Genomic DNA, 23,646 nt, shown 5'->3' on the forward strand with positions numbered 1-23,646 from the left:
TTCAGTTTCTATAACATCATGGCTCTACCCTATTCCCGCCCTAAACAAATAATAAACTAGTACCCACACCTTTAGCTTCTAAGTTTCCTCAATCACCAGCCTATGTGAACATCAGCCTTGTCCAACACTGCCATCTAACTCCAAAGCTGTTCACCCACAAAATAGCTTAGTTTACCTATCCAATTTACTCCATTCTGCTGTCCTCTCAATCTGTACTGGGTGCCCACATCCAAAAAATATTTCATTAATCAACTTCTATTTTCAAAAAACCTCAATACTCACAAACTAACCTACATGAAATGTTATCCATTCCAAATCCTGAACTTGCATCTTTTATTCTCCCAAAGTTTGATTTACTGACTATTTTACCTTCCCTTCACAACATTATTGGTAAGTTTTACACCGTTACCTTTGCAATATAGAATGGTCTTTCAATCATTAACTTAGCTACCAACCTTCAATGTTTTCAAAAGCCTTCTTAACAATCGTATTTTGCAAGTATACCTGTAATCAATTTTACTGATTGCTTTGAAAGTTGTTGTGCATTTCTGCTTTTCCATCCTTGTGGAAAAAAATGCAGACTGTACAAACCAAAATAAATGAAGAAGGTCCATAATTAAAATAAACCTCTGCATTTCCTACATAACATTTGAGTACACTTTCAAAAGTATTTATTGGCTGTGTAGTATTTTGAGACCTCCTGTGGTCTTGGAAAGCATGATAAAAATTCAAGTCATTCAAGTATTCATTTTTATTTCCAAATTAATCAGATGACTTAGATGGTTGACATTTTTGTGTTTAATTGGGTAGCTGTGCAAATCATCCACTTGCTAGTGAGATGCTCAGTGTGGCCATCTTACCTTGCTCAAATTTCAATTATTACTAACTAAACATGGTACCATTAATAAATGATATTAGAAAAATCCAGTACAGCCTAAACACAACTTGAAAATGCAACTGGCTAAGAGTAAAATCAGGAGGGCAAACGGGGACATGAGATAGCTTTGGCAAATAGGGTTAAGGAGAAGCCAAAATGGTTTTTACAAATACATTAAAGCAAAAGGGTCAGCAAGGGGGCCCTTGTGTGGAGCTGCAGAAGATGGGGGAAGATACTAAACGAGTATTTTGCATCAGTATTTACTGTCGAAAAGGACATGGGAGATATAGAATGCAGGGAGATAGATGGTGACATCTTGGAAAATGTCCATATTACAGAGGAGGAATTGCTGAATGTCTTGGAACATATAAAAGTGGATAAATCCCCAGGACCTGATCAGGTGGACCCAAGAACTCTGTGGGAAGCTGGGAAGTGATTCCTGGGTCTTTTGCTGAAATATTTGCATCAATAGTCACAGGTGAGGTGCTGGAAGACTGAAGGTTGGCTAATGTGGTGCTACTGTTTAAGAAAGGTGGTAAGGATAAGCCAGGAAACTATAGACCAGTGAGCCTGACTTCAGTTGTGGGCAAGTTGTTGGAGGGAATCCTGAGGGACAGGATGTACATGTATTTGGAAAGGCAAGGACCGATTAGGGAGAGTCAACATAGCTTTATGTGTGGGAAATCATGTCCCACAAACTTGATTGAGTTTTTTTGGAGTAGTAACAGTGGATTGAAAAGGGCAGAGTGGTTGAAGTGGTTGAAATGGACTTCAAAAAGGCATTCGACAAGGTTCCCCATAGGAGTCTGGTTAGCAAGATTAGATCTCATGGAATACAGGGAGAACTAGCCACTTGGATACAGAACTGACTCAAAAAGGTAGAAGATAGAGGGTAATGGTGGTGGTGGTGGTGGTGGAGGGTTGTTTTTCAGACTGGATGCCTGTGACCAGTGGAGTGCCACAAGGATCAGTGCTGGGTCCACTACTTTTCATCATTTATATAAGTGAATTGTATGTGAGCATAAGAGGTATAGTTAGCAAGTTTGCAGATGACACTAAAATTGGAGGTGTAGTAGAAAGTGAAAAAGGTTACTTCAGATTGCAATGGGATCTTGATCAGATGGGCCAATGGGTTGAGAAGTGGCAGATGGAGTTTAATTTAGATAAATGCGAGGTGCTGCATTTTGGAAAAGCAAACCTTAGCAGTACGTATACATTTAATGGTAAGGTCCTAGGGAGTGTTGCTGAACAAAGAGACCTTGGAGTGCAGGTTCATAGCTCCTTGAAAGTGGAGTCGCAGGTAAGAAGGATACTGAAGAAAGTTTTTGGTATGCTTTCCTTTATTGGTCAGAGTATCGAGTACAAGAGTTGGGAGATTATATTGCAGCTGCACAGGACATTGGTTAGGCCACTGTTGGAATATTGCATTAATTCTGGTCTCCTTCCTGTCGGAAAGATGTTGTGAAACCTGAAAGGGTTCAGAAAAGATTTACAAGGATGTTGCCAGGGTTGGAGGATTCGAGCTTTGGAGAGAGGTTGAATATGCTGGGGCTGTTTTCCCTGGAGCAGAGGCTGAGGGGTAACCTTGTAGAGGTTTATAAAATTATGAGGGGCATGGATAGGATAAATAGACAAAGTATCTTCTCTGGGATGGGGGAGTTCAGAACTAAAGGGCATAGGTTTAGGGTGAGAGAGGGGAAGATATGAAAGAGACCTAAAGGGCAACTTTTTCACACAGGGGGTGGTATGTGTATGCAATGAGCTGCCAGAGGAAGTGGTGAAGGCTGGTACAATTGCAACATTTATAAGGCATTTGGATGGGCATATGAAGTGTTTGGAGAGATATGGCAGGGGGACTAGATTGGATTGGGATATCTGGTTGGCATGGACAAGTTGGACTGAAGTGTCTGTTTCCATGATGTACATCTCTATGACTCTATAACACAAATGTCAGCAAACTGATTTTTAAAAATCACTTGTTTTAAAATGACAGTATGTTGATAGATTAAAAATTAGTGAAGCTTTTAATCTGGAATAAAATCAGAATGAAGTTTACATAAATAATATTAACAACAAAAACAAAAGAAAAAAGCACTAGAACTTACCCTGAAAGACATTTCTATATTTTCACCACCCCAAATTTCCATCTGGTCATCATAACTGCCTATGAATTCAAAATATTGTTTAGAGATAGCAAACAGTCCACCAGCAAATGTTGGCGACCTGCAAAATTAAATTATAAGTACAATATATTAGGTTTCCTTTGAGACATGAAGCTTATTTTGCTGAAATTCTTAGTTTTTATTGCAAAGGAAAAGGTCAATAAAAATGTCTAGTTTCTTTGTTGTGAACTGAGAATCATTATGATTGCATAGGCTATAAATAACTAATTAAGGCAGCATTTCTGTGAAAAATGCAGGTTGCCGTTCTCTTTGAACTGCCATATTCCCTGTCATGATCGTACACCCAAATGACTTAAAGAGAAATATTTTGATATAATATTACACATCATTTGCCATGCAGATGAATCAGTTGGGAGATGACATAAAAAGGAACAGTAGCAAAGCAGTAACATTGCAGAACTAATCATCCAGATGACTGGACGAATGCTCCAAAGAGAGTACAAACTTACTCATAGTTCCTGCGGAACATAAATGTAATAAATAAGAATCTAAAACATGTGAATAAAAAAATAATAATAATATTAATATTAATAAAACTACCTAATTGTCATCCATACTCAACTGATCAACTAAACTCTCTTTAGGAAAGGAAATCTATCATCCTTATCTAGTCTGGCCTAAGTGTGACTCCAGATCTACAATAGCATGGTTTGTTCTCAGCAGCCATCTGGAATCATTTTGCAAGCCATTCAGTGTAGCTAGTCATGACAGAGTTGAACAAGAATGAAGCCAGAGGTCACCCAGCATCAGTCAAGGTATTAAGAATGCCAAAAACACACCCTGCCAAGTCCACCTCATCAATAAAGACTTGTATTAAAATTAAAAGAACTGTCCACAGATTGCTGGCATCCAAAAATTGAGGACAAGAATATAATTAAGGTTAACTTAGTGTAAGTTACAGTAGTATAGCTAAAATTACTTTAAGCTTTATTAATAGGCAAGGTGCCAGATTACAAGCAAAAGACAGCAAAGTAAATGATTCATAGGATGAAATATCCTTATTTGCTGAATGTGATTATTTAAACTGGCATTTTACATTATCATACCAGGAACTAAAGAATTAATATTTATTTTGCTGACAATTGCTGTACAAAATGTTAATTTGGTTTTTTGTAACTAAGATAATCTCCAGTTTTGTCAAACATAGGAAAGGAACTGGTGACTGCAGATGCTTTCACAGCCAAGACTGATCATCTCTATGAATCGCTAATATCTGTGTAAAATTATGTATTATTTGAAGTATATAGTGTAATAAAACAAGTAAAAAGGACATTAGAGTTTGTAGTCTTCTTCAGAGCATGTTGTCTGGCCATTGTTTTTCTTATCAGCAAGAAACGCTAGCATACACCTGATACAACAGCCTGACACCATCATTCCTACTGAATCATATCTTGCAATTTGCATTCCAGATTCCTCCATTGCTATTCTTCGTTATATTCTGTACCACTGGGAGGACTGACCAGCAGAAGTAGTGGAGCAGATCTTAGGAACAGCCCTGGGGAGTCCTGAACATTAACTCCAGATACTATGAACAAGCAGATTGCTGGAAAGGTCAGGTAAGCTTTGCCAACTTGTCATCTCAGTACTTTCCATGGACTCAGGTACATTTTTAACTTAATATTTCAAGTAGCCCACCACCAATATGGGTCATTAGTATTTAAAATGCCTGTCCTTATGTGACTGAAATCAGAGCTTGCCAATAGTTTGAATATACAATTTTGGGATTTTAAATCAATCACTGTTTGACCTCCAGAGGGAAAGCAAGATTCCAGCCTGAGTTGGCAGTCAGTCCTTCCACTACATTTGCCAGATTGCTGGCTTGAAAGCAGCTTACACTTTTCCTGCAAAGAGAAATACTGTTGGGCTTCGTTCATCGAGGAAACCACTATTGGATACCAACCACGAGGGATTTGAAACCAACCCAAGTCAACGTTTTTAATACCTCTACATTTAATAAACTTTGTAATTTAAAATATTTTCTCCCATCTTCAAGCAAGAGAGAGAGTGGAGTTGCAAAGTAATGACCCATATTTTGATCACTGATAATACATGTCGCCTTTTATTTAATTTCAAAATTTTACATGTGCTTATTTCACTAATTGGAATCCGAAAAACAGAACACATTTCAGCCTGCCTTATTGGAGGGACAGGAGTTAAAAGGATTTTAAAAAAAGGAATAAATCAAACAGTACCTTTATGTTTCAGTCTAAAAGGGGCAAAACAATCATAACTAATGTTCAGCCCCATTCTCTGTTGTTCATGAAAATATAATGTTATTTAGTGCGATGGTCAACAGTGGATATGGTACTCTCATCCTGAGCTTTCAAGCCAAAAAGAGGATCATTACACTGAAGTAATCATTTTTTTTCTTAAAACACAGGTTTAAACTATCTCATTTCTTAATGAGAAACTGTTTTAGAGGTCTAGCTTCAACCAGGATTTCTGCCAATACTGAACTGGAACCAAAAACTTTCATGTGATAGTTTTACCTCAAAGCCAAAGGAAAATTCTGGATCTTTGTGACTGAAACCCAATGCAATATACTGCTTACTTTGGATACTCTTACAAACTGTCCCAGTGTAAACTTAAAATTGGAAATGTAAACAAATTCTATTAGCCTTCTCATAGTATTTCTCACTCTCAGAGCCTTGTTTTTTTTAAACAAATCATGGCTTCAGAAAGCCTTACAACTTAAATCATTAAACCCCTTAAATCTCTCACTCACACACTCAACCCTTTCTCTCCCCCCCACACCCCACCCACCCAACCACCACTTCCATTATTCATTCACGGGATTAAGGCATCACTATCCAGACCAGTGTTTAATGTCCATGCTAAATTGCCCAGAGGGCAATTGAGAATCAAGCACATTGCTGTGGGTCTGGAGTCACATGTAGGCCAGACCAGGTAAGGATGGTAATTTCCTTCCCTTAAGGACATTAGTGAAGCAGATGGGTTTTTCCCAAAAATCAATAACTGTCATCATTAGATTCTTAATTCCAATATTTATTGAATTCAAATTCCAATATGCCATGGTGCTATCTGAACCCTGGTCCCCAGAAGTTTCTGGATCTCTGGGTTAACAGTCCAGTGAGAACACCATGAGACCAGCACTTCCCCCATCCCACATGTCTAATTCAAAATCCAACTCTAAAAATGATTTTAAAGTAGACATTACATCACAGAGAATATAGAAAAAAATAAACAAAACTTTTTTTTTAAAGCAGGACGAAGCAGTTTGTGGATGAGACAAACTCAGACTCACTTGGCAGTAGAGGGCTTCAAAATTGTTTCAGACAAACAAAAAGGGGATAGAGGGATGGAGGGAGACAATGAGGAAGACAAAGGCACAGACTGTGAATCAATTCTGCAAGTGTCAGTGCAGTGCAGAATGGAGCTAACGTTTGGGTATTGTAGTTGCTTTCAGCTTGGCAGGAAAGAGAAATTCCCAAATACAGGACAGATACCACTTCTCCAGGAGATGATAGCTTCCGCACATGCACCTACCATGTACCCTGCCACACTCAGCTTGTTGGATCCCACTAGCCGGATATGGCTGGCTCAGGGCAGGACACAGAGATCTTTCCTGCTCATGAGCTGCTTTGCCTGGGTCATGACCAACTCTTCAGAGAAGGCACAAAGACTGCACAAGGCAATCTTGGAGCTCCTGGTGATAGCACTACTGAGTAATATCGCATAGAAGTGTGGGTGTTACTGGCTGGGCCAGCATTTACTATTGTCCTTAGTTGCCCCTTGAGAAGATGGTGTAGTCCATGTGCTGGAGATAGACCCACAATGTCCTCAGGGATGGAATTCGAAGAGTTTGAAGCAATGACCCAATCTACTAAACTTTTCCTTATAAAAGACAGTCTCTCCATAATCCCTGGGATCAGCAGTGTGCGCCTTCTCCGGACTGCCTCCAGTATCAGTCTTCAAGAAGGAGCTGGAAACTGCTGACAGGATTCCACCTGACTGGGTCTGACTCATGTTGGGTAGTTTGAGCAGCCAATACTTACAGGGTGTGGGTATCTATTCTCCCTCAGTGTTAGAACCCTGAGTGAGGGGCCCAGTTAAAATAGATAAGGAAAAATAGATTTCTGATAGCAAAGGGATTGCACTTCAACCAAGTTCTTAAACGCATTCACTAAAGAATTAGAAAGGAAATCAGGAAATGTTTTTCACCTAGAGTATGGTGGAAGTTGAAACCTGAACCAGAATTATATAATCTGAGACCTTTGTGATCCACTGCCTGTTGTTCAGCAATCAAACACTCTCACAACATTCAGAAATTCAATTTCTCACATGTTTATGGACTGCTGCAAGTCTCACACCTATTGTGTATTTTTAGCTATTCAGTTTAGACAAAACATTACAAATATACTGCAACCATCTCATTTGAGCTCATTCCTCCCTCTTGCAGGACAAGGTAATGCATAACTGAGCTGAAAATGTGTTGCTGGAAAAGCACAGGTCAGGCAGCATCCAAGGAACAGGAGAATTGATGTTTCAGGCATGAGCCCTTCTTCAGGAATTTCCTCATTCCTGAAGAAGGGCTCATGCCAAAAACGTCGATTCTCCTGCTCCTTGGATGCTGCCTGACCTGCTGCGCTTTTCCAGCAACACATTTTCAGCTCTGATCTCTAGCATCTGCAGTCCTCACTTTCTCCTCAAAGGTAATGCATAACACAGGAACCCATCAGACATTGATATGGCTCCTACTCAAGAGTTGCTGTAATCATTCAGGATGACTTTACAAATTTCACGATCAGGTATGATGAACTGTACATGTTTCGATCATGTTTCTTCTCCCTTTCACCATCTAAGATGCTTGCAAAAGATCTTAATGGCAAGAACTACACTTACATAACTTCCCAGTTATACAGGACACACCAGACCACCAGATATTTGAAAATGTATTTGAATTGGAAGGGCAGTATTGGCTGGGAAAGATAATTGAAGCCTTGTTTAAGAAAACCAATGAAACAAACAACTTAGCAGAATTGAGACCATTTGGCAAAGTGGTGGTGGTGAATTATGAGCCGCATATAAGGCAATATTTTGCATAGGTAAAAACAATGACTGCAGATGCTGGAAACCAGATTCTGGATTAGTGGTGCTGGAAGAGCACAGCAGTTCAGGCACATCCAAAGTGCAGTGAAATCGACGTTTCGGGCAAAAGCCCTTAGTCAAAAGGAATGCAAAGTGTTGGCCTGAGAGCGCTAGAGATGGCCCAATATCAACTCATTTCAAGATGACCAATTAAATGTCACTCCATTCAAGCACTTGACAGGCCTATGATGTGCCTTCCACAGCATGAAGGACTCTAGTAGTGGAAGTCCCATCCTGAGGGCTGGCAGCTCTATGAAATGCTATTGCAGAAGCTGTGAAGAAGGCGCACACCCAATGTCAATATCCTTGCTGGGTTCCAGGCCAGAGGTGAGTGTTTGTGGTAATGGCGTTGAGGGGCAGAGAGTCAGCAACAGGAGGATGAGGGTGGCTCTCGGTGGTTGAGCCTCTTCCCACAACCAGCATTCTACACATTTGTTATACAATAAAGATTACATTTTAATTAAACTATTTTCCTACTCATTGCTGTTCCATCAACCTACTGCATCTCCTTTATCGTATTTTATACACTTTCCTATTACTTTTCAAAGCCCCGTTAATCCATCCAGTAGTTGCTGGCATTAATTTGTTTCTACACTGCTGCATAAAATCTTGAAAATTGGTTTCAGCCATACATTTGCAATTTTCACTATCCTTGGAATTTTGCTTAACAAAATTAACAATGTATGTTGTCATTTAGGTTTCCCAATTTTTGTTTCTAATCATACCATAAATTCATATTATCTAATGTTTAGGTATTCTGTTATCATTAAGAGAAAAAGAACTTCCTATGCTATGACAATCTCAATTACCTTGCAATGACGGACTGACTGACATCTGTCAGAATATTTTACTTTAATACTCTTGTATCATAGGTTTGTTAATATAATTATTACCAGAGTGTTTTGGAAGTATATACTTACTTGATAGGATAAGTTTCATCTTTTCTCCTCTTTTTCTCATGGTCAGGAAGGGGTTCCCATCCAAATGACAGACTCCAATCAAAATTACCTCGGTTATGATTTTGTCCATATGGATTTGGTTTTGCTACTTCAAATGTATTGAGATCAATGCTCGTGATATCAGGACTCACCACAGCTGTATAATTCTCAGCTATTCTGCTCAACAAAGGTTCCAACCAACCATTGAAGCATTCACCTAACAGAAAAAAAAACTTTTGATCATATTAAAGTTTGTGCTGCATCGATTCTAGGTAAAGAACTGGCGGAATTCAATAATTCCAGTTGTCCTGATACAAATGTGCATTTTAAGCCATCTAATTACCAAATCAAACCAAATTAGCTGAAAATTGCTTCATTGCTCACTATTGTTTTTAAATGAATAGTATAAGATTCACATTTGTTTGGTTTCCACTACAGGTATTCACAATAATTGCTCAATTTGGGGAGGGGGAGTAGACTTACAATATATATGTACTCCCTTTGTATTTTTCTTTGGATTGGATTAACCATAAGGCATAGGAGTAGAATCAGGCTATTCAGCCCATTGAATCCATCATGGCTGATAAAATTTTCTCAACCCCATTTTCCTGCCTTTTTGACATAACCTCTAACCCTAATGAAAGTAATCAAGAACTGACCTGTGCTAAATACATCCAACAATTTAGCCTCCACCGCAATGAGTTCTACAGATTAAATCACCCTCTGGCTGAAGAAATTCTACCTCATTTCAGTTCTAAAGGTCATCCCTTCACTCGGAGGCTGTGGCCTCAATCCTGGTCTCTCCTACTGGTGTAAAAATCTTCTCGATGCCCATTCCTTCCAGGCCTCTCAATATTCTGTATATTTCAATGAGATCCCTTCCAATTTCCAATCCTCAACTCCATAGAATCCCTATATGACAAGCATTTTCGTTCCTGGGTTCAATATCATAAACCGCCTCTGAACTCCCTCCAAGGCCAGCATATGCTTCCTCAGATATGGGTTTGAAAACTGCTGACAATATTCCAAATTCAGTCTGACCAGGGCCTTATACAGCTTCAGTAATAAGTCTCTGCCCTTGTATTCTAGCTCTCCCAAAAGGAATGCCAACAATTTATTTACCTTCCTAACTGCCAACTGAACCTGCCTGCTAACCTTAAGATTGTCCTGGATTAGTACACCAAAAACCCATGTAGATCAGATTCCCAAAGCCTTTCCCATTTAGAAAATAGTCTTTGCTTCTATTCTTCCTACCAAAGTGCGTAACTTTAAACTTGCCCATTGTATTCCATCTGTCACTTGTTTGCCTACTCTCCCAGCCCATCCAAGTCATTCTGCAGCCTACCTGCTTCCTCATCAATACCTATCCCACCACTTGTTTTGTCTGCAAATTTAGCAACAGTGCCCAGAGTTCTTTCATCAAGGTTGCTAATGTATATGTGAATCGTTGTTGTCCAACAGTAACCCCTGAGAGCTCCACTAGTTACCATCTGCCACCTTAAAAAAAATCCCTTTATACTACTTTGACTTGTGCCAGTCAGCCAATCCTCTATCCATACCAATACATTATACACAACTTCATGGGCTCTTATTTAGTAGCCTCCTGTGTGGCACCTTGTCAAAGGACTTCTGGAAATCCACATTTATCACATCGACTGGCTATCCTTTGTCTAACTTGCTCATTACCGCTTCAAAAGAATTTTTAAACATATGTGTCAGTCATGATGACGTCATGCTAACTCAAAGCCATACAGCATGGCGAGACACCTTTTGGTCCGACTTGTCCATACTGAACATGTTTTCTAAATTAATCTAGTCCCATTTGCCAGCACCTGGCCCACATCCCTCCAAACCCTTCCTATTCATATACCAATCCAGATTCCTTTTAAATACTGTAATTGTACCAGCCTCCACCACTTCCCCTGGCAGCCCATTCCAACAACAACCACCCCTGCCTGAAAATGTTGCCCTAAGATCCTTTTTATATCTTTCCCCTCTCACTTTAAACCTATGTCCTCCAGTTTTAGACTCCCCTACCCAGGGGAAAAGACTTTGGCTATTCATTATATACATGCCTTTTGTGATTTTATAAGTCTCAATAAAGGATACCCCTCAGCCTCCAGTTGTCCAGGGATAATAGCCCCAGTCTATTCAGTCTCTCCCTTTAGCTCCAACCTCAGCAACATCCTTGTAGATCTTTTCTAAACCCTTTCAAGCTTCACAACATCCTTCCTATAGTAGAGATATTAGAAATTGAATGCAGTATTCCAAAAGTGGCTTAACAAGGTCCTGTACAGCTGCAAAATGACATCCCAACTCCTATATTCAATCTGCTGACCAATAAAGGCAAGCATACCAAAGGCCTTCTTCACTATCTGCAACTTTAATTTCAAGGAACTACAGACCTGTACTCCTAGGTCTCTTGGTTTGGCCACTCTTCAGGACACTAGCTTTAAGTCCTGCACTGATTTGCACCAAAACACAAAACCTCAGATTTATCTAAATTAAACTCCAATGGCTACTCATCAGTCCATCTGATCAAGCTCCTCCTATACTCTGAGATAACCTTCTTCACTTTCCAATACACCACAAATTTTGATGCCATCTGCAAACATACTAACCATACTTCCTATATTCACATCCAAATCATTTATGTAAATGATTTCAACCTAGCTTACAGTGAACAAAAATGATTTTTAAAAAAGTTAAATCTTCCATTGAATATAATTTTGCATTTGATCTCTAATAAATCCAATTTTTTTCAATATCTTTCACTTATGTGAAGTATGAGGCCACTTCAATAAGTATCATGTTCCTTCAGCATTGTAGGTAATATTTAAGTAGCAGTGATGATGTAGATTAAAAGAATAAATATAGTCAATTAGGTCAATCATTAATTCAAATTGTTTTCAGACGACTTATGAATTTTCATTCTCACCTATTAATTTTAATATTTGCATTTATTTACCTCGTGTATTTTTGGAAACAATTGCAAAGATCATAGTTGCCAGTAAACAAATTAACTGTGATAGCTCAGTGTGGCCTCGAACTTACTTCAGGAAATTGTTCTCACATTCATCATGGGATGCAAATGTCCCAGACAAGACATATGTTTATTTCTAATCACTATACAATTAAGTAGCTTGTTAGTCCACTTCAGTTACAAATGAACTAATGTGCAGTGGATCTGAAAACTGCCATATTGGATGATGTCAGATTTCCTTTCTTTAAAAAAAGGGTATTAGTGGATTTTTATGACAATTCAGTGGATTCATTATAGATTCCAGCCATTTTCTTTATTATTTATTCAGTGTCAATGGGTAGCAGGGCAACTCAGTTGTTAGCATGCCAGGTTCAATTCTGGCTGACTATCTATGTCAAGTCTGTATGTTCTCCCTGTGTCCGCATGGGTTTCCACTGGGTGCTTCACTTTCCCAGTGAATTTTGAGAAGATTTATAGCTCAGGTTGAGGTACTAGGTAACATCTTCAGTGAGCCCCTGAATGATGATGTAGCCTGCTTTCTATATAATGTTTGACAACACCAACCCAAGGAAACTCAAACATATAAATAGAAAGTGGGCTACACCATCAGTGCCTCATTTGGAAACTCACTGAATATGTTACCTAGTATGATGACAGAATATCTGAAAACAACCTTCGATCTCAGTGAGCAAACCTACATCCAGAGCCACTTTCCTCATAGTCCAAGGATGTATAGGTTAGGTGGATTGACTATGCTAAGTTGTCCAATGTCCAGGGTTCTCCGGGTTAGGTGGATTAACCATGATTAATGAAGGGCTACAGGAATAGGGGTGGGATGCTTTTCAGAGGGTCAGTACAGACTCAATAGGCCGAATGACCTCTATCGACATTGTAGGGATTCTGAAATGGGAGTTACTGTTTGGGCAAGGAAGCATTTATCACTCATCCTTCAATTACCTTGAACTGGGTGGCTTGCTAGGCCCTTCAGAGGGCAGTCCGGTATCAACTATATTACTGTGGGTCTGAAGTCACAAATAGGCCACACCAAGAAAGAATGACAGATTTCCTTTTCTTAGAACATAAGTAAAGCTGATGGGAATTTCTCAAAAAATCAACAGCCATTACGTGGTTGCCATTTGGTTGGCTTCAAATTTCAGACCCTTACTGAATTTGAATTTTATCATCTCTAGTGCTTTTTCAGACTTAAATAACTAACTGATTCATTTTCTGTAGCTGTCATAGTGATATTTGAATTCATCTTCCCAGGTAATTACTGTTGGTCTCTGAATGACTAGTCTAATAAGAAAACAATAATATTATATTGCATCATAATATCTGTTAAATAAAAGTCGGTAGAAGGTTATGCACTTCTTAGAAGGAATAGACTCAACAAACACACACTTCAATTGCTAATTTAGTTTTTCCAAAAAGTTGACGCTTATATCACAATTTTGTGAATAATAACCAACCACTTCTCCAAATATCAAAACTAGTCAACTTACAGTGTGCATCCAAGAAAGTCAGGACCTCTCCTGTTGCTATTGAGGCTCCTAGCAACCTTGCAGTGATTAATCCCTTCCTTTCCCGCTGCCGAACAACTTTAACTATTTGAAATGGCTTCACATAATTATCTAATTGATCCTTTAAGTAATCTGGAGATAGAAACATTAGTTTTCTGAAATAGTTGTATATGAAATGTAAAAGGACATAATCAGTTAAATAAAATTAAGAAATCAACACTGACGCACTGAACAAGGACATTTGATTAGCGTCCAAAGTTGTTTCTCGTGATTCTAAGAGCACATAAGGAAAGAAATTTATTATTTTAACAAAAAAAATTAAAATACTCTCTCCCAATTAATCAGTTTCTGAACAGATGCAAAAATGATATGAGCAAACTATCAAGGAGGGCACTTACCCTAACTTCATATGTAATACAATTTTTTTACTTCATATCAAACCTTTTTGTTTCTCAATGTCAGTGTTTGACTATATTGTGACATAAATGGTAATTGAAAGAGTAAATTAATGTGAATACTTAAAAGTTAATCCCAAAGTATTCACTCATATTTTTAAGATGTACTCAAAAGATTTGACACTTTTTACATTTATACTAAAATATTTTAAGAACTTAATGTACACACATTGAAAATTCTGGAACTAAACAGATACCACAAAAATACTTCATTTTTATCACTCACAAGAAAGAATATTGATGGTAGCTTGTACTTACCATCTGTACTTGCATCATCCACCATAATTATCTCCTTCAAAAATATAGCAGGTGAAGTATGCATTACACTGAACACAGTTCGGAGTAGAGTAGACCAAGCTTCATTGTGAAATACTATAATCACACTAGTAGTAGGCAGGGGCGGACAACGCTTAAATTTCTGCTCAATGCATCTGGACAGAAAAACATTTCAGAAAAGACTTGGAAGATTTAGTGAAATTTATGACGACAAAATGCCATTCTTAGCTATATATTTAAAACTATGATGCCTTTATTGGATTTATTTTACTTCTATATCAAGCATAACTGCAAAAAAAGTTTAGTATATGTAATTTTGAAGCAATCTCTACAAATTATGCTCAGAAGCTACTAAATGAATAGTTAATTTACTTAATTTCTCATTGAACATTTCAGCGTAATTGGCATACAATACTAGATAATGATGAAATTTTGCTAAATTTGAAACTTATGTTCTATGCAATGATTAGAAATTATAGGTCAACAATGTTTGTAACCTTCAAAATTATACTAAATTACATATTAAATACTTTTACAATTAGAACAAAAATGTTCAGCATCCAAACTTCCCTTCATTTCTAATGTGAAAATATTGAGACAGCCAGCATTCAGCACTAGATGTCCATATATTTGTATTGGAGACAATGTTATGCATTTTACACTAATGAAAACAACATTTATTCAGGAGTGTGTTACATTTGGATGCTTTATGGAAATAAACATACATCTTTTTCTGGTGTTTAAGTCAAAACTAAATGTGCAGTTGCTGCACAGTAACAGAATGCTAACAATGCCCTAACAGTTCATGAATATGCCAAGTAATAGAATGCAACTTTGTTAAAACTGACAAATTCTTATTTAAAGAGTGCACATATAACGACAATTCTTTAAGTTATTATGCAAACTGGAACACTTTACAATGTGTAAAGTCAATTGCTTATGCTTCATGGTTGTTGTTAGAAATCCAACTCCATAAATCAATGTTATTATGAATTGAGTTATTTTAAAATCTTTATTCTCAATCAACACATCACATTATAAGCCCTTCGCATAATATTAATTCTGAAAATTTTCTGAACTTTGATAAAAAGGCGATTAAATTATATTTGAGGATTACACATTGGATTGTTTAACTGCAGCCACCAGTACAATACCAATAGCTGTAATTCAGCTTGCACTTGGGTAAAATCCAGTGGTTAACTTCTGTCAGTTAGAACTATAGATATTGAGAGAGCTCTTCATATCTCTGAACATATGCAATGGTAGACAGGCCTTTCAAAAAAAATTGGAGTATTTAGAGACCAGGGAGAAAACTATCGGTATTGTAAAACACTTACATTAAAATATATTAGGACATTTTAGTAAACCAAATTCAATTCCGTGCTGCATTTACACTTTGGGTAGAGATCAGAGATTACCACCTCCAGTGAATTTTAATCCCTATCAATACACTGAGGCTGGATCCCGCCTTTTAATTTACACTGTAAATCAATGCTCATATGACAATAATGTAAATTTGCAGTTCCAGAGCATTCTAAAATGTTTTTTGTTCACATGTTCACCTTATAATAATTACAAATGAATTCTAAATTGTTTCAATTGCATTTACATTCAATTGGGAATGCTGACTTCACAAAAATAATGGATTACTTTAAATCACATGCAAATTTTAAAACATACTCAGGTGGTCGTGTGTCAGGTCCAAGGCCTCTGTGTAAAGAAATTCGGTCACTTGCAAAAGCATTGAAGCAGTGTTTTTCATTTCCTTGATCTTTTTCCTTCTGTTCCTCAGGGGAGAGATTATCAGTGTGAAATGGCTTGCCAGAAGCTCCGGGAGCATTTGAATCCTCAGGTGGCCGTTCCATAAAAGGTTTCAATTCTACTGCTGTGTAATATCCTGGCAAACAAGGCTTTTTGATGTCTGTTGAGTCTTGCTGTCTGATAGGTGCTCGAATTTGCATTTTTGGAATAGAGTCTCTTAGATTGTTCACTGCTCCCATCATCATGTTCAACACTTTATCTTTCTTTACTACCATTTCTTTCAACCATGGCTCTTGTGTAGTAGTCCCAACTACTTCCCTATGCATCAGAAATATAAATGTAATAAACACAAGAGCTACAAGTACAAGTTTCCAGGGCAAGTATCGTTTTCTTAAGAGTCTTCTAACTACAGGCATGATTGCTAGAAAATAAAATCAACACCAGCAATGTTGCTTTTAAGTACCAGAAGAATATCCAGCTCACTGCAGCAAAGGGTCTCTCTCTCAAATTTATATGAGGTAGTAAAATTGTAATTCTGAAAAATAGAAAGCAACAGTAAATATCATGCAGAACAAATTCAGACTAATGAATATTTGTCATTTTTTCCAGATAGAAGTGTAAGTTATGACTCCTAGAAATGATTTGTAAAACAAAAAAAAAATCGACAATCAATCCATTACTATCTGTGAAGAGGCAGACATGGAGACAAAGGGAACTTTTCAAAGCTCTTTCTCTTAACATTACATATTGCCTTACCTGCAAGAGATACAGCATGTTTAATAAATCATGAAACTTAATAAAATTGCTCACTTCCACAAATTTTGAAAAAATAAAATTTTAAGTCATAATTCCTCAGATTTATTGCCTTTTAAAAAGTATTTTAAGTTTAATGCTTCTGTCACTAAATCTAAAAAGCTTTTCCCACTAATTTTGGAATCAGCAGCATTTTGGATTAAAAACTTCAGTCAAGAGAATCACATATCCTGTACATGACCAAACGACTCAGTATATCCTGTAAAGTGATTTGTAATAAAGACAGTCGCCAAACTACTGGAAAAATTATGCACCTTATAAAATGCACCCTGAATCCATAATTACTATTCCAATTGTTACTAAAGCAAAAGAGAGTAAAATTTGATATAGAGTGAAGAGAAATTTATCTAAGAAATTGCAATGTGTGAGGGCAACAGATATGCACTAGCAAAAAAGCTAAAGTGACCTCACATTAATGTAAGCATTTAGAGCTTGCAATGAGAGCTTGGCACAGTTAGTGATGTTCATTCAATGAAATATAGAGTATTAGCCATTGAGTCATTACAACAGGAGTAGACTGTCCTGAAAAAGAATCATTATTAACTCTGTTCCTCTCTCCAGATACTGCTACACCTGCTTAGGTTCTCCGGTATTTGCTGTTTCTTTTTATTAGGTGAGTGGACTATTTGGTCCATTGTATCTACAGTAACTCTGTAGAGCAATCCAAGTCAGTTCCACTCTCTAACTCCATCCCTGTAGCCCTGCAAGTTTACTCATTCAAATGCACATTTTTCAAAATCATTCATCAGTTTCCACTTTTTTCCTCCTAGGGAGTGAGTTGTGCAATAAAGTTTAACTTTTCACTCTGGTGCCTGTATTTTCTAAGCTATTATGCTTTGAATATAATGGGAACCATAGGACAAGCCTTCCCACTAGTCGTGAACAATTTGCAGCAGTAACATTTTTAAGAAAGAGTGGAAGTGCATATGTCTAACTAATGGGAGGTACCTAGCAGATTCTAGGCCATTATTTTTGATTCCTGGAATTGGTAATTTATTTCATGGATATAAAAATACACCCAATTTCCAGTCCATTGGCAAACATACCAAAGTAAGACTGAAATCTCAACCAAGCTACCTCAGCTAACTTCTCCCCAGCCCCACCCACATCCAATTTATCCCTCCATCCTAAGGCTCCCAGCCTCATTCCTGATGAAGGGCTCCGGCATGAAACATCGATTTTCCAGCTCCTCGGAAGCTGCCTGACTGGCTGTGCTTTTCCAGCAACTCACCCTCAACTCTAAATCTCAACCAATGCAATTCAAAACTGAAAATAAAGAATGCAAGCTCACTCAGGGCATCTTTTATCATGGTGTTTGATGGCACATTATGAAAGGCTGCATCCAAGACTAACTAGTCAAGAAGGAAGCAAAGGAAAGAAATATATTTAGTTTTAGACTTCAAATTACATTATTACAGCTTTATATGATAACCTTAGATGTAACAAGTTCTGATGTCGTAGCTTAGTATTTTTCCAATGAAACTTTATCTTCCAGGTGTTCTCAATCTTTCTAGTCTAGTATAATCTGTTCTGAGATTGCCTACACTGTGCTCGACAATAGACAATAGATATAGGAATAGGTCATTCTGCCCTTCGAGCCTGCACCACCATTCATTATGATCATGGCTGATCATTCTTAATCAGTATCCTGTTCCTGCCTTATCTCCATAACCCTTGATTCCACTATCCTTGAGAGCTCTATCCAACTCTTTCTTAAACAAATCCAGAGACTGGGCCTCCACTGCCTTCTGGGGCAGAGCATTCCACACAGCCACCACTCTCTGTCCATTTCTGTCCTAAATGGTCTACCCCTTATTTTCAAGTTGTGTCCTCTGGTTTGGGACTCACCCATCAGCAGAAACATGTTTCCTGCCTCAAGAGTGTCCAATCCTTTAATAATCTTATATGTCTCAATCAGATCCCCCCTCAGTCTTCTAAACAAGGGTATAGAAGCCCAGTTGCTCCAATTTTTCAACATAAGATAGTCCCGCCATTCCAGGAATTGACCTTGTGAACCTACATAGTGATGTGCAGGTCTATGCTATGATTGAAAAGTTGTCCTAGGATACTTTGACACAATATGGCTGTTAGAAAATAAGTAGATGCAAAGCATTTAAATAAAATAGAGTCAAGAGCAACAGCTATAGAAGCCTTACTGGTTTTGAGTTTGACCCAGATGCTCCATATGTGACATTAGCAGGTTGGGGTCAGCATCTAAGAAACATGTGTTCGTTAGCAAAAACATTGAAAGGTCAACTGATATTACAGTATTACTTGAAAACCATTTTTCTGAAGCATTTTGGCTTGCACTCATTAGGACAGTTCACAAGAATATCAATTCAAAAGGAAAAGCAACACTAATATTGTATGAAAAGAGACTTGATTGACCTAATCTACCTCATGCACATTGCAGATAGACAAATTTTGCTTTGAGGTAGCAGCTGCTGATAACATTGTATCCAACTAACCTGCATTTGCAAAACTTGCAACCACTATCCAACATTAGATGCAATTCTGCAATTGGACAACATCTACATGATAATACTGAGTGTGCGAAGAATTATGCTGGACGATAAATATGGGATTTTTTGTTAGGTTCACACAGCAACACGCATGCTCAAAGCTACAGATATTGACACACTGAGCTCTTTACACATACTCAACAAAACAAGCGACAGCTATTTACCGGTTTTTTTCAGGGTAATGGCCTCTTAACTATCAATCATCATTAATTGCCACATCCTCAAGAACAATGCCTTTACCAGCACAAGTCCACTTGCCAATCAATTATGGAATCCTTGCAGTGTGGATGCAGCCCATTTGGCCCATTGAGAAAACACTAACCCTCCAAGGAGCAGCCCACCTATTTCCTATGGCTAACTCACCTAGCCTGCGCATCCTGGACACTATGAGCAACTTAGCATAGCCAATCCATCTAACCTGCACATCTTGTGAAGAAACCAGAGAAAACCACGCAAAGTTTTGCTGTCAATACCGTGTCTTACGATCTTATACTCCACAATCACCTGACGAAGGTGCAGCGCTCCAAAAGCTAGTCCTTCCAAATAAACCAGTTGGACTACAAACTGGTGTTGTGTGATTTTTAACTTTAAAAATCTGGAAGACAATGCAACCTATTGGTAGTAACATTAGCCACTGTGCATAATTAACAATGGAACATATTGCAAATAAAAGGTATCTGTGAAACATATATACACTCAGATTAAGAACTTTGAACAATTTCCCCAAATTGAAAAAAAAGTCAAGAATGGCACTCCATGACATGGGATTTCAGCTGAGGGAACACAGGAGCAACAAGGAAGAGGAGAATGAGAAAGTCTTCAATTTAAAAAAAAAGACTTCATGAACAGTAATTAAATTTTGACTAGTACAAATTATTCAATAATGTAATAATATCATTGGTTATTATGGTACAAAATGGTTTCTTTTTATTTTATGCTATCCTTACAAGTTCAGGTTTATAATCCAAAACAAAAATACAAATTGCTTTCATGACTGAGCAGGTCTGGCAGCATCTGTTGGGAGAAAGCCGAGTTCACGTTTTGGGTCTGATGAAGAGTCATCAGAACAGTGAAGAGTTTTTGATCCTTCAAAGAAAAAAAAAGTCACCTTCATAGAAATAAAAATCAGAGACTTTAGTTCAGAAACCAAGGTTCAAAGTAATATGTTACAAAACTTCATCATAATTGCAACATTAAATAAGTCTGCGGTGTTTCTGATCTGCTCATGCATTGCTTAATTAGTACAGTAACATATCTGACTGACAGGCCATTGCCCATCACTGCTGAGTTCGTGATCATTTCATTATTTCAGTGTAGCTCCTGTACAAAAATCATTGTAGTCCATTTCTTCATTTTATGGAGATCACAACTGTTTCTTGGATTGATCATTTGTATCCCTTTCTTTCTTGCTATGCCAATAAGTCTTCTGTCCTATCATCATTATTCCCCCGACTTTCCTCAAATATTATATCTTCCTAAATTTTTAAACTTGATCTTTAATCACCTTCAAAATTTCCAGCACTTATTTAAGAGGGAGTTGAGCACAGAATGACAAGGTTACAGATTCCTGTTATTCCTCTCTTGCAATCTCCACAGACCTCATCTTGGAACTTATCACCCATACTACTCCTTTGGACTGACTTTGCAGTATAACAACTAGCAACTAATCTTCCCTACATCCCTCAAGCCCCACTCATTCTGCCTGGCTGTCACCCAAACTCTCACCCAAACTCTCTGCATCTCCTTCCACTCCACATCATCTAGGAAGGTCTGGTAGGCATACCCTGACTAAACTGGAACAAGGGAACATGGATGGTCATGTTAGTTAAGGGATAATTGGGTGAGAACTTGAATGAGTGTGCAAGTGATTATATAAGGATCAAGTAATCAGTGAGATTGAAGTTTTGTGCAAGATGAAATAAAACTGACAATGAAGTACATATCTGAATCCTATTTAGCCAACCTTTCATGTCTGCTATTTTTCTTCAAAAAGGTAGCAAATAGTTTTAAGGCAGAGGAGTTTTCATTCTTAATAATCAAAAGACTGAACGGTTATCAGGCTAGGAAGGAACATGGAGTAATCAGATCGGTCATGATCTCATTGGGTAATGCAACAGTACACTCAGGGACTGAATGGCCTTTTTTAAACATTCATTAATTTATTGCCAGTCCTTGCTTTCCTGATGAAGAGCTTATGCTTGAAACTTCTACTTTCTTGCTCCTCAGATGCTGCCTGATAGGTTGTGGTTTTCCAGTGCCACACTTTTAACAATGTCTTTTTAAAGTCCTTTTAAAAAGTCACCAATCTAATTGCTAAGCATCTGGGTCACATTCAAGCCAGACCAGGACAGAAGATTTTCTACCCTAAAAAAAGGGCATTAGTGAACCAAATGGGTTTATAACAATTGAAATTGTTCACCTGGTTACTATTAAACTAATTTCCGATATTAGTGAATTCAAACTCACCGTCAGCCATGTACAAATTTGAACCCAAATTCAAATTCCCAGATCTCTGAATTATTAGTCCAGTGATGTCATTACAACGCCACCACCTTCCTCTCATGATTCATGTTTGTATAGTCATGAGCAGACAGCGGACTATGACTGAGAAATAGCCGGATCAAGGATATTATCCTGAGAAATTTATGGACTAACATCTTGACGCTATGACAACTAGCCTCCCACAGTGATTTTCCTTAGTCTCAAATGTGACTACAGTAGAGGCAGGGCTTCACCGTGAACTCTCAGTTTAGTCATAATCTGGTACGTAAGAACTTTCCTTTGTTTCCAGTTATTCTCCAATAACGTCAAATCCAATGTCGCTCACAACTTCCGGACTCCAAATAACAATTTTACAATTATCATGACAGCAACGTGGAAGTTGAACAAAAGTACGGTCACGCGGAATCAATCCTGACACGTCATATTCAACTCCTGGAGAATTTCTAATACTTTCTTAAAATCAAATGTGTCTGTATTTAAATAAAAATCACACTATTGCTTAACGAACGAAGGAAAAAGTGGACTTACCACACACTTGTTGATTAAAGAACTTCGATAACTTTCAACGAATGAAAGAAAACCTGAGCTGGGTCGTCAACCCTAAACAACCCCAACACAGTGGAAGAGACTGCACGGAGTACTTAGCGAACTGTTCTCTCCCATTTGATTTAATACCCCTTTTTAGGGCAGAAAATCGTCTGTCTTGTCCTGGTCTGGCTTGGATGTGACCCAGATGCATGAAGAGTAGACCCCTCGCCCAAACAAAAACAAACAGCAATGCAGTCAACGTTCAGAAAGTGATGAACTCGCCAATTTGAAAATGCAGTGGGATTTAGAATGAAGTAAGTCAGCTTTCATCCCCTGCGGAGCCCAGGGCACTACAGTTCCCGATTCCAGGGTCAGACATTTGTCACCTCGAGCCCGCCTGCAACGCGAACCAACACAACAACCGGGTGCAGGGAGCCGCTTGCACCCCCGCGCCACCTGAACCTGGCCCTCCGCACTCTCAGCACCAACTTCCGCCTCGTTGGAAACAGGTGTGCACACCCAGGTGGGAAGGCAGGCAGGAAGGCGTGCGCATGCGCCAGCCCGGGACTCCAGGTGAGCTCGCCCCGGGCTCCCCGGGGATTTAAAGGGACCTGCAGCCTCCCTTGTGCAGAGGGAGTTATCACATCCGCATCATCACCGGCGTCCAGCTGCAAAAAACACGCTGGGGATTTTATTTGGAGAGTGGGGGAGATTGAAAGGGTCCGCAGCGGAGAGGTGGATGGAGAAAGCGCGGCGCTGCTCCGGGAGTTGGGTGATTTTTTAACTCTGTGCGCCCCAGTCCCAACACGGGCACCTCCACATCCACTGCTCTGGCTGTCGCTCATACAGCGACCACGTGCAGTATTCAGCCAAGTCCCGGGATGAAAATCCAAGAGGGGAGAGCACCTTACCCAGGCCCCCGGCAATTACTCAAAAGTCACAGACACATTCCACGGTCGTTCCAACAATCTCTGCAAAGGTTTACCATTTTTATTGTACGTTGTGGACTAATTGTATTTCCCCCCTTTGTGCATCACTAGTTTTAAAACGAAACTAGTTTTCAAACTGCATTATCTTTGGATCACAAACAGTTCGTAAATCCAGAGGACTCGATGCAATGTTTCAAAAACGCCCTGAAAACCAAAGTGTCATTCTTTTGCGTAAAATTCCACACACTGG

General features: G+C 38.5%; 1 protein-coding gene across 2 annotated transcripts in view; it reads right to left on the reverse strand.

Annotated features, from left to right (window-relative positions):
- The window catches only part of galnt3 (UDP-N-acetyl-alpha-D-galactosamine:polypeptide N-acetylgalactosaminyltransferase 3 (GalNAc-T3)), a 52,852-nt gene extending 29,882 nt beyond the window's left edge, over window positions 1-22,970 (reverse strand). Inside the window, exons 1-6 of one of the 2 annotated variants that reach the window (XM_060827870.1) lie at window positions 22,468-22,970; window positions 16,022-16,637; window positions 14,324-14,496; window positions 13,593-13,742; window positions 9,090-9,324; window positions 2,983-3,100 (exon numbers count right to left, since the gene is read on the reverse strand). In XM_060827870.1, coding sequence (XP_060683853.1) covers window positions 2,983-3,100; window positions 9,090-9,324; window positions 13,593-13,742; window positions 14,324-14,496; window positions 16,022-16,518 — 1,173 coding nt within the window. In that variant the 5' untranslated portion in view covers window positions 16,519-16,637; window positions 22,468-22,970. The remainder of the gene's footprint in view (window positions 1-2,982; window positions 3,101-9,089; window positions 9,325-13,592; window positions 13,743-14,323; window positions 14,497-16,021; window positions 16,638-22,467) is intronic. The other variant, XM_060827871.1, reaches the window with a different exon arrangement.
- Between the last annotated feature and the right edge of the window lie 676 nt (window positions 22,971-23,646).

The sequence above is a fragment of the Hemiscyllium ocellatum genome, chromosome 7, assembly GCF_020745735.1.
Source record: "Hemiscyllium ocellatum isolate sHemOce1 chromosome 7, sHemOce1.pat.X.cur, whole genome shotgun sequence".
NCBI lineage: Eukaryota > Metazoa > Chordata > Chondrichthyes > Orectolobiformes > Hemiscylliidae > Hemiscyllium > Hemiscyllium ocellatum.